General features: G+C 60.2%; 1 protein-coding gene and 1 long non-coding RNA gene across 2 annotated transcripts; one reads left to right on the forward strand and one right to left on the reverse strand.

Moving 5' to 3' along the window:
* Positions 1–32: 32 nt before the first annotated feature.
* Positions 33–1,005, reverse strand: LOC139602298 (uncharacterized). Its single transcript, XR_011683172.1, has 2 exons — positions 540–1,005; positions 33–312 (listed from the first exon to the last, which is right to left on the reverse strand). It is a non-coding gene; the product is annotated as an uncharacterized lncRNA (long non-coding RNA).
* Positions 1,006–1,103: 98 nt separating this feature from the next.
* On the forward strand, positions 1,104–13,971 carry CERS1 (ceramide synthase 1). Its single transcript, XM_071452022.1, has 7 exons — positions 1,104–1,493; positions 8,728–8,887; positions 9,842–10,022; positions 10,628–10,789; positions 11,875–12,022; positions 12,628–12,764; positions 13,190–13,971. Exons 1-7 carry the CDS (start codon positions 1,272–1,274, stop codon positions 13,230–13,232), a joined length of 1,053 nt encoding a protein of 350 aa, XP_071308123.1. The 5' UTR covers positions 1,104–1,271; the 3' UTR covers positions 13,233–13,971.
* Positions 13,972–14,855: the final 884 nt, after the last annotated feature.

The raw sequence follows: 14,855 nt of genomic DNA on the forward strand, positions 1-14,855 counted from the left end.
TCATCTTCAAGGCGAATTTCATTATTCCAGGCCCATCTTTAAGGTGAATTTTATGATTCCAGACCCATTTTCAGGGTGAATTTTATTATTCCAGACCCTTGAACTGCAGCAGGGGCCCCAAACGGCTGAGGGGAAATTCGGGGCACACCTGGAGGGTGAGGAGGGAAAGGCTCCGAGGTTTCCTCTGAGGTTTGTGCCGAGGGAAGATAAAAAATCCCTGGAGAAATGAATTTATTTTCTTTGTACATCCAATGCAACAGCGCTGCAGGAGGAAGGCTCCGGCAGGGATCCTTAACACGGGGCTGTGTGCACCTGAACCCCCAAAATTCACATTTAAAACCCCCAAATTCACGCTTGAACCGCCCAAAATTCACACTTGAACCCCCCAAATTCTCACTTGGATCCCCTCAATTGGCACCTGAGACCCCCAAATTGGCACCTGAGACCCCAAAGTGTCCCCTGACTCCCTGCAGTGGCAGCTCCGTGCTGAGCCGTGCTGTGCCATTTCTGTGCCATCCCTGTGCCATCCCCGTGCTGACCATGCCATGCTGTGCCGTGCCATTTCTGTGCCATCTCTGTGCCATTCTGTGCCATTTCTGTGCCATTTCTGTGCCATGCCGTGCCATCTCTGTCATCCCCGTGCTAGCCATGCCATGCCGTGCTGTGCCGTGCTATCTCTGTGCCATCTCCATGCCATCCCTGTGCCATCCCCGTGCCATTCCGTGCCATTCCGTGCCGTGCCGTGTCTGTGCCATCTCCGTGCCATCCCCGTGCCATCTCCGTGCCATTCCGTTCCATTCCATTCCGTGCCATTCCGTGCCATCCCCGTGCCATTCCATTCCGTGCCATTCCGTTCCATTCCATTCCGTGCCATCCCCGTGCCATTCCGTGCCGTGTCCGTGCCGTGTCCGTGCCATCCCCGTGCCATTCCGTGCCATCCCCGTGCCATTCCGTGCCGTGCCGTGTCCGTGCCATCCCCGTGCCATTCCCGTGCCATTCCATTCCGTGCCGTGCCGTCCCCGTGCCCCTCCCAGCGCTTCCCCCGTTCCCATCACCCCCGGTACCGAATTTCGCTTTTCCTCCGCTCTCCCCTCCCGGTCCCGCGGCGCCCCCAGCGCGCTCCCCCCGCGTTCCTCCCTCTGCTGTGCCCGGGTGGGCCGGGCCGGGCCGGGCCGTGCCAGGGGGCGGCTCCCGCCCGGTACCGGCGCGGGGGGAGCGCGGTGCCCGCCCCGCCGGAGCCTGCGCGGGGCCGCGGCCGTGCCAGCTCCGCGATGCCGCCTCCGGAGCCCATGCCCGGCTACGGGGAGCTGCTCCGCCGGGGCTACGGCAGCCTGGCGGCGGCGGCGCGGGGCTGCGGCGACTGCGGCTGGGAGCTGGCGCTGCGCACCTGGGCCGAGAACGCGCACCTGGGCTGGGCGGAGGTGCTGCTGTGCGGGATCTGCGCGCTGGGCTGGACCGCGCTGCGCCGCGCCTGCTCCCGCCGCCTCTTTCGGGTCAGTGCCGGGCTCCGGCAGCGGGGATCGGGGCTGGGAGCGGGGAACGGGGCTGGGAGCGGGGGAACGGGGCTGGGAGCGGGGAACAGGGCTGGGAGCGATGGAAACGGGGCTGGGAGCGGGGATCGGGGCTGGGAGCGGGGGAACGGGGCTGGGAGCGATGGAAACGGGGCTGGGAGCGGGGATCGGGGCTGGGAGCGGGGGAACGCGGGGGGCAGCGCCCGCAGCCGCTGCGGGATTCGGGGATGCGTTGGTGGGGCCAGGGACGCGCCCCGGGGGCCGCATCCCCGAGCGCGGAGCATCCCGAGGTGGCGGGAGAGCCCCCGCGGGGCTGAGCGCGTTCTCTTCCAGGTTATTCCCGGGTTGTTCCGCGCCTTCCTCCGGCGCTGCAGCCCCGGGGATGGGGCAGGGAGAGCCCCCCCTGCGCCGCTGCCCCCTCCGCCATCCCCCGCATCCATCCCCAGCCCCTCCAGGCCGAGGCCATTTCTTCCCGGTTATTCCCGGATTTTTCTGCCTTTCCCGGGGCTGCATCCTGCAGGATTTGAGCATCCCCGTGCCCCCCCCGCTCCATTTTCCCCTCCGCGTTTCCATCCCTGCCCCCACAAGGCTGAGGCGTTTTTCCTCCCGGTTATTCCCGGTTTTTTCCGTGCTTCCATGCCTTTCCCGGAGCTGCATCCTGCAGGGTTTGAGCATCCCGGAGCAGAGCCCCCCCTGCTCCTCTTCCCCCTTATTCCCCCCACATTTCCATCCCCACGAGGCTGAGGTTTTTTCTCCCCGGTTATTCCTGGTTTTTGTGCCTTTCCCGGGGCTGCATCCCGAAGGATTTGAGCCCTCCCTGCTCCTCCCCCGCTGCCGTTTCCATCCCCGCATCCCCAGAAGGTCACGGATTTTTCCTTCCCGCTCGTTCCCGGCTCGTCCCTTGCCCGGGGGGAAAAAAGGGGACACAGAGGGGACACGGAGGGGACACGGAGGGGGCACGGAGGGGACACAGAGGGGACACAGAGGGGACACAGAGGGGACACGGAGGGGACACGGAGGGGACACAGAGGGGACACAGAGGGGACACATTCCTGCGGGTTTTGGAGCAGATCTCGGTGCCCGGCTCGCTGCTGCAGCGCTGCCGCTGCCCGGCCCAGGAGCGCCGTCCCCTCTGTCTGTCTGTCCCCTCTGTCTGTCTGTCCCCTCTGTCTGTCCCCTCTGTCTGTCCCCTCTGTCTGTCCCCCCGCTGTCCCCTCTGTCTGTCCCCTCTGTCTGTCTGTCCCCTCTGTCTGTCTGTCCCCTCTGTCTGTCCCCTCTGTCTGTCTGTCCCCTCTCGCTGTCCCCGCTCAGGGACGGGCCGAGCAGGGTCCCTTGTGGGGCTCTTGGTGGCTCTGTCCCCTCTGTCCCTGTGCTCCGGTTCCTCGGGAGGTGCTGCCGGCTCTGCCGCGGCCTCCAGGGCAGAGCCCTCGGGGATTTGGGGCATTTGGGGCATTTGGGGACAGTTCTTTGTCACCCCCCGGGCCTGGCTGCCCTCCCCTGGCCGAGCTGGGGGCTCAGGGTGTCCCTAAAGGGGTCCCGGGGGCTCCCGGCCTTGGGCGAGCTCCAGCCCAGTCCTGCAGGGCAGGGGTGAGGATTGAGAGCAGAATTTGTGCTGGGAGTTTGTGCCAGGCTGGATTTCCCCCATTCCCAGTCTGTCCCTGATGTGTGGGAGGGACTGAGGGTGAGGATTGGGAGCAGAATTTGTGCCAGGCTGGATTTCCCTCGTGCCCTGTCTGGCTCTGAAGGGTTGAAGGGGCTGTGGGTGAGGATTGTGATGGAATTCGTGCCAGGATGGATTCTCCCCATCCCCTCGCTGCCCATGAGGCATTGAAGGGGCTGTGGGTGAAGAATCTGCTGGGACTTTGTGCCAGACTGGATTTCCCCTCATTCCCTGTGAGGGCTTCAACAAGGGGCTGCGGATGAGGAAAGTGCTGGGAATTTGTGCCAGACTGGATTTCCCTGGCAGGTCCTGGCAGCTCCTGGTGGGTCCTGGCAGGTCCTGGCAGCCCCTGGCAGTCCCTGGCAGCCCTGGCAGCCCCTGATGGGTCCTGGCAGCCCCTGGCAGGTCCTGGCAGCCCCTGGTGGGTCCTGGCAGCCCCTGGTGGGTCCTGGCAGCTCCTGGCAGTCCCTGGCAGCCCCTGGCAGCCCCTGGTGGGTCCTGGCAGCCCCTGGCAGCTCCTGGTGGGTCCTGGCAGCCCCTGGCAGCCCCTGGCAGCCCCGAGGTGCCGTTCCCTGGGGAAATGGGTCACGTCTGTAACTGCAGAAGGGCCAGGGGGGCCGGGGGTTCCAGCTGCCTGTGCCTGATGCTGATGAGATGCTGAGCAGGGCTCTGGTGGCATCAGCTTTCCCTGGCAGCAGGGAGGCACAGCTCAGGCTCCAGGGCTGTATTTTAAAAAGATTGGAAAATTTCCTGGCTGGAATGGCAGAGGGCAGGGATGGGGACACTGGAATTCCTGTAAAAGGTGCCAGGTTTGGGTCTCAGAGACTCGGGGAGGGCAGGGCTGGGTCAGGATGGTCCAAGGGGAGAAAAGGGAGAGGTTTGAGCCCAGGAACTGCTCCCCTGCTCAGCATTTGGCTTCTTGGGGCATCCTTCCTCCCCTGGAGGCTGAAATGACCAATCCTAACCCTAACCCGAGCCTAATCATAGCCCTAAGCCTAAATTTAACCCTAATCCTAACCCTAACCCAACCCTAACCCTAAATCTAACCCTAACCCTAAATCTAACCCCAACCCTAACCCCAACCCTAACCCTAACCGTAATCCCAATCCTAACCCTAACCCTAATCCTAAACCTGGAACTAACTCCAAACCCGACCCTGACCTGCTGGTGTCCAGGTTTTCAGGACATCCCAGTGTCCCCTGCAGGGAAAAATGTCGGGAAAAGTCCTCAGGGGAGGGGAGCAACCCAGAGCAGCCCCAGGGGGATGTGAGAGCTGGAAATTTGGGAGGCTGGAAATCCAGGATTCTGGAAATTCAGGATTCTGGAAATTCAAGGTTCTGGAAATTCAGAATTCTGGAAATTCAGATGCTGGAAACTCAGGATTCTGGAAATCCAGGATTCTGGAAATTTGGGATTCTGGAAATTCAGATGCTGGAAATTTTGGATTCTGGAAATTTGGGATGCTGGAAATTCAGAATGCTGGAAATTCAGATGCTGGAAATTTGGGATTCTGGAAATTCAGGATGATGGAAATTCAGAATGCTGGAAATCCGGGATTCTGGAAATCTAGGATTCTGGAAATTCGGGATTCTGGAAATTCAGATGCTGGAAATTCAGGATTCTGGAAATTCAAGATTCTGGGAATTCAGGATTCTGGGAATTCAGGATTCTGGAAATTCAGGATTCTGGAAATTCGGGATTCTGGAAATTCAGGATTCTGGAAATTTGGGATGTTGGAAATTTGGGATTCTGGACATTCAGAATGCTGGAAATCCGGGATTCTGGAAATTTGGGATTTGGAAATCCGGGATTCCTGGCGTCCTTCCCCCCTGCAGCCCTGCCAGGAGCTCCTTTCCCAGCCCCGTGTGGGAGCGGAGGACGCGGAGCCGGGGCTGCTCTGCCCCTTCCTGCCCTGAGCACAAAGCCGGGGCTGCCGGGGGGGCAGAGCCACAAAGGCGCCTTTGTGCCCCGGGGCTGCTCTGCTGTGTCAGCAGCGGCTCCTCCTTCCCCGACACCAATCCAGGGCATGGAATCGCTGCTCCTGCTGGGAATCGGGGGGGAATCGCCTTTTCCCACCGCTGCGGCTGGGGAATGCCGGCCAGGGCTTGGCACGGCGGGGAAACTGAGGCACGGGGAGGAGAGGAGAGCGGGGAGGGTGGCAGCCACTGCCCCCGTGTCCTCAGGGCGCTCTGGCCTCACAGATCAGGGATTTTTTCCTGGTTTTTCCTTTCTGGGGCTGCCGGGTGGGATTTTGGGGAGGAACGGTTCCATTTGGGGCAGAATTCCCAAAGAATTCCCAAAGAATTCCCAAGGAATGCCCCAAGGAAGCTGCATCTGCCCTGCCCCTGGCAGTGCCCCGGGGGCTTTGCTGCACCCTGGGGGGGTGGAAGGTGCCGGGTTTGGGGTCCCAAATCCATTCTGGGACCCTTTGGGAGCCCCAGCCCTGGGGTGGCTGAGCCGGGAGCAGAGGGACAGAGGGACAGAGGGACACAGGGACACAGGGACACAGGGGACAGAGGGACAGAATGGGGCAGAATGGGACAGAATGGGACAGAGGGGACAGAGGGACAGAGGGGACAGAATGGGACAGAGGGGACACAGAGGGGACAGAGTGGGACAGAATGGGACAGAGGGGACAGACGGACAGAGGGACAGAGGGATACGGGACAGAGGGACAGAGGGGATAGAGGGACAGAGGGACAGACAGACGGACAGAGGGACAGAGGGGGACAGAGGGACAGAGGGGACAGAGGGACAGACGGACAGAGGGGACAGAGGGGATGGAGGGACAGAAGGACAGAGGGACGGACGGGCAGAGGGCTCGGAGCCCCCTGGGCACCCCCAGCCCTGGAAGGGGAAGGAGCCGGAGCCGGGCTCGGGTGAGGCCGGGCAGGGCCCGGGGGCTGTCCTGGCTCATCGTCCCCCCTGGCACTGCCAGTTCCGGGGCTGCTCCGTGCCAGCCGCTCCTTTGTGTCCCTGGGGAACGTTCTGTGCCCCGGCCAGCCCTGGCACCGGCCCTGGCACCGGCCCTGGCACCAGCCCTGGCACCGCCGGCTCCTCCCAGCCCTGGCACTGGATGCCCCTTCCCCCTGCCCAGCTCTCCTGGCTCCTGCTGCTGGGACTGAAGAGGGATTTAGGGTCCCTGGGGGTGGATTTGGGGTCCCTGGGGATGGATTTAAGGATACCTGGGGATGGATTTAAGGATCCCTGGGGATGGATTGAGGGTCCCTGGGGGTGGATTTGGGGTCCCTGGGGATGGATTGAGGGATCCCGGCTGTGGATTTTGGGATCTCTGGAATTTGGGGTGGATTTAGGGATCCCAGCTGTGGATTTCGGGATCTCCGGAATTTGGGGTGGATTTAGGGAGCCCGGCTGTGCTGGGGGCTGGCAAAGGAGCCCCCTCATTGTCTCCTCCCCGCGGGTGTTCCCGGCCCCGGGGGCAGCCCCAGCCCCTTCCCCCGGCCTGCAGGGCCCCGCGGGAGGAGGAGGAGGAGGAGGAGGGGAGGCAGGGCAGGCTCGGCCCTTTCAGCAGAGCCCGAGTGACATCAGCGCCCGCAGCCCTGGGCTCCTCCAGCCCCAGCCAGATCCCGACGCGGCTCCGTCGCCCGTAGCAACGGGCATCTCTGCGCCGTCACCATGGCAACGGCACCGGGTGATGGGAGGACATCCCCCAGCCCCTCCCCCCCCCCACGGGGCAGAGCTGGGCCCGTGGGCAGCGCTGGGGACACCCCCAGGGACACCCCCAGGGACACCCCCATGTCCCCCTGTCCCCCCCGTGTCCCCTCCGTGTCCCCCCTGGAGCCACCTCCTGTCCTGGAAGCCCCAGGATGGGGAAGGGCTGGAAATGGGAGAGCCCTGAGGGGGCTCTGACCCCAAACCCTGTGGGGTGAGCAGGGATTTGAGGCCCAGCTCAGATCCCAAATCCAGCCTGGGATGGGGAAGGGCTGGAAATGGATGATCCCTGTGGTCCTTTCCACCCCAAACCTTGCGGGGTGAGGCCCAGCTCAGATCCCAAATCCACCTTGGGAAAGGGGATCCCTGCCCCACAGACCCCACGGATCCCTGTGGTCCCTTGAACCCCAAACCCTGTGGGCTGAGTGGGGCTTTGAGAACCCCAAAGCCCCTGGGCTGTCTCTGCTGTGTGCACACCCCAGGAACTGAAGCTTTCTGTGCATTATTGACTCCCCCTGCTCCTCTTCTGCCCTGGAAAAGGCCTCAGCAGCAGGGGACGAGTCCAGAAACCCCAGAGCTTTTGGGATTGGAGCCCCTGGAGAAGGGGCCAAGCACCAGGGACAGCTGGGGCCTTAATTTAGGAGCAGAAAGTGCTGACCCGGGCAGGGTCCTGTTACCCTGCAGAGTTTTGTTTTCACCTGGGGCTCACCCGGAGCAGTTCTGGGGGGGATTTGGGGTTTCTCAGGGACCCCAGTGCTGTCACTGCTCTGGTGGGAAGCAGGAATGGGGCCTGGAAGGGCTCAGCTGCCAGCAGGGGCTGGAAACCCTCCCTGGGGCAGGGAAAATCCCCTCTGGGACAGAAAGGAATCCCCCCTGACACCCAAAACCCTCCCTGGGGCAGGGAAAATCCCCCTGGGACAGAAAGAAATCCCCCCTGATACCCCAAACCCTCCCTGGGGCACAGGGGAGGGCACAAGGGGACAGAGGGACAGAGGGGACAGAGGGACAGAGTGGTCAGAGCCTCTGCTCCCTTCATTCCCAAAATCCCGGGGTTGTGCCTGGCTGGATCTGTTTCTTCCCAAAAAATGAGGCTGTGCCTGCCTGGATCCATTTATTCCCCCCATAAATGAGGCTGGATCCATTTACCACCCCCCAGAAATGAGGCTGGGTCAGTTTGTTCCCCCCAGAACGAGTCTGGATCCGTGTCTCCCCCCAAACCCGAGGCTGTCCCCGTCCCCCTGGGCAGCCGGGACAGGAATTTCAGGAATTTCGTTGGATTCCCCCAGCAGAGCTGCCCTGGGGAGGGGAATCCCGGCGGGATCGGGGCTGGAGAAGGCGCTGGGGGCGCGGGGAGGGGTGGCAGAGCCGCTGGTGGCACCTGGTGGCAGCGCCCAGCCCTGCCCTGCCCGGGTAATGCTGGTGGAGCTTCTCCTCGGGGCTTTCCTGCCATTTCCTGGGATTTTCTGCATTCCCGGCCCCACCCTGCCAGAGCCAGCGTGCCCGGGGCGCCCCGGGACGGGAGGATGCTCGGGGGATGCTCCAGGGATGCTCCGGGGATGCTCCAGGGAGGGGCAGGAGGGAGGGGATGCTCCGAGGATGCTCCAAGGATGCTCCGAGGATGCTCTGAGGATGCTCCAGGGATGCTCCAGGGATGCTCCGAGGATGCTCCAGGGATGCTCTGAGGATGCTCCAGGGAGGGGCAGGATGCCCCAGGCTCCCTTGCACGGCTCCAGAGGGGTCTCTCCCCTCCCCATTTCCCCTTCCCCAGCTCGTTCCTGCTGGCAGAGCCGGGCTCTGGCCTCTGCTGAGCCCCCTGGCTGAGGCTTTGCTGATGAAATTCCCCCTTTTCCCTTTTCCTGATGAAATTCCCCCTTTTCCCCGCAGCCCTTCGGGGAGTGGTGCCAGCTGCAGCCCAAAGATGCTGCCAAGATGCCCGAGAGTGCCTGGAAGTTGTTTTTCTACTCGGTGTCGTGGTCCTACGGCGCCTACCTGCTCTTCTGCACCGACTACCCCTTCTTCCACGACCCGCCCTCCGTCTTCTACGGTGAGGCTGCACAGCCACCCCCAAATTCCCCTTTTTATCCCTTTTTCTGTCCTGCTCTGGGTGCAGAAAGGGCACAAGGGGGTGTCTGGGTGTTCCTTTCTTTTGGTGGCTGCTGGAGGGGCGGAGTGAACCAGGAACTGATGAAATAAATCATGGACAATGAAATCATGGACAATGAAATCATGGACAATGAAATAATGGACAATGAAATAATGGCCTGGGCTGGGGTGGGAAGGACCTTGAAGATCAGCTCATGGTCATGGGCAGGGGCAGCAAGTCAGGGCTTGAAAATCTCCTCATTCCAACCCCTGCACAAAACCAGGGCTAAAAATCACCTCAAATTCCCTGCACTAAATCAGGGCTTAAAAATCCCCTCATTCCCCCCACTGCTGTGGACAGGGATACAAACCCAAAACCACACACATATATAATGTATAAACTCATTGAGATTGATCACAACTTGCAAAAACTAAGCTATAATAACATAGATTAATATTTCATCATAATCTATAATAATATCAATTATTTTGAATTTTCTATAATAATATAGATTATTATTATTATATAGATAATAATTTATATAGATAATTATATAGATAATTACTTTTAATTACTTTTATTTTATATAGATAAATACTTTTAATTTTCTATTATTTTTTTTTTTCTATTTCTATTTCTATATCTATTTTTTATTTTTATTATTATTATTACAAACATAAACTAACCTGTTCCCCTCAGGCTGGTAGCAGGGCACTATTATTATTATTATTACCATTATTATTATTATTATTATTGTAATTACTATTATTACTATTATTACTATCATTACTATTATGATTATTTAGATTATTTAGATTATTTAGATTATTTTTATTCTCTACAATAATACAGATGATTTTATTTCGATTTCTGTTTCTATTTTCCTTTTCCCCCTGCCAAACCCGAACCCTGCAGGCTGGCAGCGGGGCATGGAGGTGCCCAGGGACATTGCCCTGGCGTACCTGCTGCAGGGCAGCTTCTACGGGCACTCCCTGTACGCCACGGCCTACATGGACACGTGGCGCAAGGACTCGCTGGTGATGCTGCTGCACCACGTGGTCACCCTGACCCTGCTGGCCTCCTCCTACGCCTTCAGGTCAGCCTTCTCCCCGGGATTTTCCCCATTTCATTTCCCCATTTCCCTGGTTTTCCCCATTTCCCCGGTTGTTCCCCCCCATTTTCCCCATTTCCTCATGGTTTTCCCCATTTCCCCACAGTTTTTCCCACGTCCCCGTGGTTTTTCCCCATTTCCCCGTGGTTTTTCCCATTTCCCCGCTGTTTTTTCTCTATTTCATTTCCCCATTTCCCCACAGCTTTCCCCTGCAGTTTTTCCCATTTCCCCGTGTTTTTTCCCATTTCCCCACAGTTTTTCTCTATTTCATTTCCCCATTTCCCTGCAGTTTTTCCCTGCAATTTTTCCCATTTCCCCGTGGTTTTTCCCCATGATTTTTCCCCATTTCCCTGCAGTTTTTCCCATTTCCCCACAGTTTCCCCCATTTCCCCCCATGTTTCCCCATTGTTTCCCCATTTCCCCGCAGTTTCCTCCATTTCCCCACAGTTTCCCCCATTTCCCCCCATTTTTCCCATTTTTCCCTGTTGTTTCTCCCATTTTTCCCCATTGTTTCCCCATTTCCCCCCATTTTTCCCATTTCCCCCCATTTTTCCCCGCTGTTTCCCCATTTTCCCCGCTGTTTCCCGCAGGTACCACAACGTGGGTGTGCTGGTGCTGTTCCTGCACGATGTCAATGACGTTCAGCTCGAGTTCACCAAGCTCAACGTGTACTTCAAGCACCGCGGCGGCGCCTTCCACCGCCTCAACGACCTCCTGGCCAACGCCGGCTGCCTGGCCTTCAGCGTCAGCTGGTGGGTCTGGGACAGAGCCCCTGATCCTAAACCCTGGGGGCTTTGGGGCCCTCATCCCAATCCTGGCCCTGAACCCTGCTGGCTTTGGGGCCCTCATCCCAATCCTGACCCTCCCTGCTGGCTTTGGGGCCCTGATCCCAATCCTGACCCTCCCTGCTGGCTTTGGGGCTCTGATCCCAATCCTGACCCTCCCTGCTGGCTTTGGGGCCCTCATCCCAATCCTGACCCTCCCTGCTGGCTTTGGGGCCCTCATCCTAAACCTCACCCTCCCTGCTGGGTTTGTGTCCCTGATCCTAATCCCGTTCTCATGGGTCTGGTTTGGGTCCCTGATCCCAATCCTGACCCTCCCGGGTGGCTTTGGGGCCCTGATCCCAATCCTGACCTTCCCTGGTGTGTCTGTGTCCCTGATCCCAGTCCAGACCTTCCTCCCTGCTGGGTTTGTGCCCCTGATCCCACTCCTGACCCTCTCTGGAGGATTTTTGTACCCTGATCCCACTCCTGACCCTTTCTGAAGGATTTTTGTCCCCTGATCCCACTCCTGACCCTCTCTGGAGGATTTTTGTCCCCCTGCTCCCAGTCCCCTCTCCCCTCCCGGTTTTTGGGACCCCCCACCATCTCCTGGGGCCGAGCTCCTGCTGGGCTCGGAATCCCTCTGTAGTGCAGGCTCTGAGTGCCTGTGAAATTCCTGTGACACCGCTGGTGACAGACACTGCTGGTGACATTGCTGGTGACACTGCTGTGACAAATGACCCGGGCAGGGGGGAGGAGGAGGAGGATGGATGGATGGATGGATGGATGGATGGATGGATGGATGGACAGACGGACACATCCATGGATGAACAGGCTGTGCTGGCTCTGTCCCTTTCCCAGAGCAGGGATTGGGGCTCAGGGGGCAGCAGGAATTGGGGCCCAGGGGGCAGCAGGAATTGGGGCTCAGGGGGCACAGGCTGTGCTGGCCCTGTCCCTTTCCCAGAGCGGGAATTGGGGTTCAGGGGGCAGCAGGAATTGGGGTTCAGGGGGCACAGGCTGTGCTGGCTCTGTCCCTGCCATCCCACCCTGACCCCACGCTGTCCCCATCCCTGCAGGTTCTGGTTCCGTCTCTACTGGTTCCCGCTGAAGGTGCTCTATGCCACCTGCCACTCCAGCCTCCAGTCCGTCCCCAACATCCCCTTCTACTTCTTCTTCAACGCCCTGCTGCTCGTGCTCACCCTGATGAACATCTACTGGTTCCTGGTGGGTGATCCCGGGCTGCTGCCACCCCACGGGGACAAAGTGGGGCTGGGGACAGCGGGGACACGTCCCCTGTCCCTGGGGTCAGCCCCGTCCTCGCTGCTGCTGCTGCTGCGGGGGTGGCAGCCATAGGGGAGGTTTGGGGGGTCGGGGGGAAGGCTGGGGGGGTTCCCTTGGGAATTCAGAGTGTCTGACACCCCCGGGGGGAGTGATAACAGCAGGGAGAGAGGTGGGAACGTCCTGGGAGTGTTCCTGTATCCCAGAAAGGGGATTTGAGAGAGGTGTGAACGGTCTGGGAGTGTTCGTGCATCCCAGAAAGGGGATTTGAGAGAGGTGTGAACGTCCTGAGAATGTTCCTGTATCCCAGAAAGGATTTGAGAGAGGTGGAAACGGTCTGGGAATGTTCCTGCCTGCCCCAGGCTGCGGGCAGGGGTGGAGAGGGGGGATCCGTGGGGCAGAGCAGGGCAGGGAGCTGCCAGTGCCATCGCCCCTGGGATGAAGGCAGGAATTGTCCCTGGAGTTCTGCTCCGAGCCCCCAGGCCTGGGCCCGTGCTGAGGGTCACTGTCCCCTCTGTCCCCTCTGTCCCCTCTGTCCCCTCTGTCCCCAGTACATCGTGCTGTTCGTGGCCAAGGTGCTGCTGGGGCAGATGCAGGAGGTGAACGACGTCCGTGAGTACGACCTGGAGGAGAGCAGGAAACCCGGCAAGGAGCCTGGGATCCAACTGCCCCGGGCTCTGAAGGAAGGGTACGTGGAATTCCAGCCTGGTTTGGGTCAGAAACCCTAAAGCCCACCCAGCTCCACACCTGGGACATCCCCGTGAGCCCAGGGCCTGGCCTGGGGCACTGCCAGGGCTCCAGGGGCAGCCACAGCTGCTCTGGGAACTCCATCCCCACCCTCCCAGCCAGGAATCCCTTCCCAATGTCCCACCCAAATCTCCCTTTTCCCACTTTAAATCCACTCCCTGGCTCCTGTCCCTCCATCCTTGTCCCCAGTCCCTCTGCAGCTCTCCTGGAGCCCCTTCAGGCCCTGCCAGGGCTCTGAGCTCTCCCTGGAGCTTCTCCCTGGAGCTGGAGCCATCACAGTGCAGGGCTCTGGGGGCAGCAGTGGCCCCAGCAGGGCATGAGGGGCTCTGTGTGTTCAGGGGCTGACACGGGCTCTGCTCTCCCCAGGCTGCACCTCAGGAACGGCCTCGTCAAGGACAAGAGGTTGTGAGGGCGGCGTGGCCACGGCTGCGGGGCTGGCGCTGCCCAGGACCTGCCCTGGGACCCTGCCAAGGACAGGCCCGAGGAGAATCCCCCTGCCAGCCCTGGGCAGGACAGGGCCCCTCGGGGCTGGGCTGGGCCCTGTCCCTGTCCCCTGCGCCTGGGGGCTCCCACTTTGGCCCAGTTTGGCCCAGTTTGGCCCAGTTTGGCCAGGACTCTGGTGGCTGTGCTGGCCAGGTGGGACCTGGGGCTGCCTTTGTGTCCCTGGTGTTGCTCCACGTCCTCAGCCCCGCTGTGACACCCCCAGACCCTCCCCAGCTGCTCCAGCCTGGGCAGGGGAGCTCCTGTCCTGCCCTAGGAAGGGACCCCGAGGCCAGCTGTGCTCCAGCTGTGCTCCAGCTGTGCTCCAGCTGTGCCCCAGCTGTGCCCCAGCTGCCAGCCAGGCACTGCAGAGCTGCCCTTGCAGGAGCCACTGTCCCCTGCAGCTGCCACTGCCTGGGAATCCACCTCGGGTGGAGGCCCAGGAGGTTCCATTTCCTTGGAAAAATCCCCGTGTAGGTCTTGGAGTGGCTTAGAAAGCATCCTGCAGGTCCCTGCTGGGGGATTTCCCCCAGGACTGTCCCCTTGTGAAGGAAGAGCAGAGAATTCCTGCTCCAGGGCTGGGTTTTTGGGAAGAACAGAGAATTCCTGCTCCAGGGCTGGGATTTTGGGAAGAACAGAGAATTCCTGCTCCAGGGCTGGGTTTTGGGGAAGAACAGAGAATTCCTGCTCCAGGGTTGGGTTTTTGGGAAGAACAGAGAATTCCTGCTGGGTTTCCAGGCAGCCCCAGCCCTGCAGGTTCCAGGTCCCTGCCCTGGGCAGCTCTGTGGGTTTGGGTCCCTCGCTGTCCCCTCGCTGTCCCCTCCCAGGCCAGGACCCTCAGCTGCCTCCCCCAGCAGCCGAGGGGGATCCAGGGCATCAATTCCAGGTGTGGGAATTTGTGGGATTTTTCCATGTTCGGTGGTTCCCTCCCCTGTTGTGTCTGAGCCAGGGACAGGCCCTGAGTGGGGCTGTGGGAATGTCCCCAGGCTGTGGCAGGACCTTGTCCCCCCCTGTGACCTCCAGGGTGTCAGAGGAGCCTCCCAGTGTGGAATTCCTTGGTTTTCTGTGAGGTTTGCAGGGCAGGAGGGGAACTGAACCCCCGGGATGGGCCGGAGCAGAGCTGGGGTGGCCTTGGGGAGATAAAACTGAATTTTCCAGGGCTGGCATTGAGCTGGGTGGCTCCAGCTGGCTTTGGGGGCTGTGACATGGAGGTGGTGGCAGCAGCTCTGCTGTGATGGCCAAGAAGGGACTGGGGGACCTGGGGGTGCCTGGCTGGGGCAGGACCTGGTGCTGGGTGGGGACTGGGGGTTTTGGGCCGATGGTTTTTGGGGCCGTGTGAAGCAGGACTTGGATGGTTTGATGTGCTGGAGGTCGATGGCTTTAAGAGAGAAGCGTTGGACGCCGTGATTGAGTTTAAAAAGGGATTTTTTGGGAGGAAAAGCCGGCTCCGGGTCTGCCCCTGGCTCCGGGCAGGGTTTTAGCGAGCAGCGCTGGATTTCCATCCTCATCCCGATCCCACATGGAGTTAAAAAGGGATTTTTTGGGAGGAAGA

Source organism: Agelaius tricolor, unplaced genomic scaffold (genome assembly GCF_023055355.1).
Source record: "Agelaius tricolor isolate 1412-34295 unplaced genomic scaffold, bAgeTri1.0.p SCAF_33, whole genome shotgun sequence".
Classification (NCBI taxonomy): Eukaryota; Metazoa; Chordata; class Aves; order Passeriformes; family Icteridae; genus Agelaius; species Agelaius tricolor.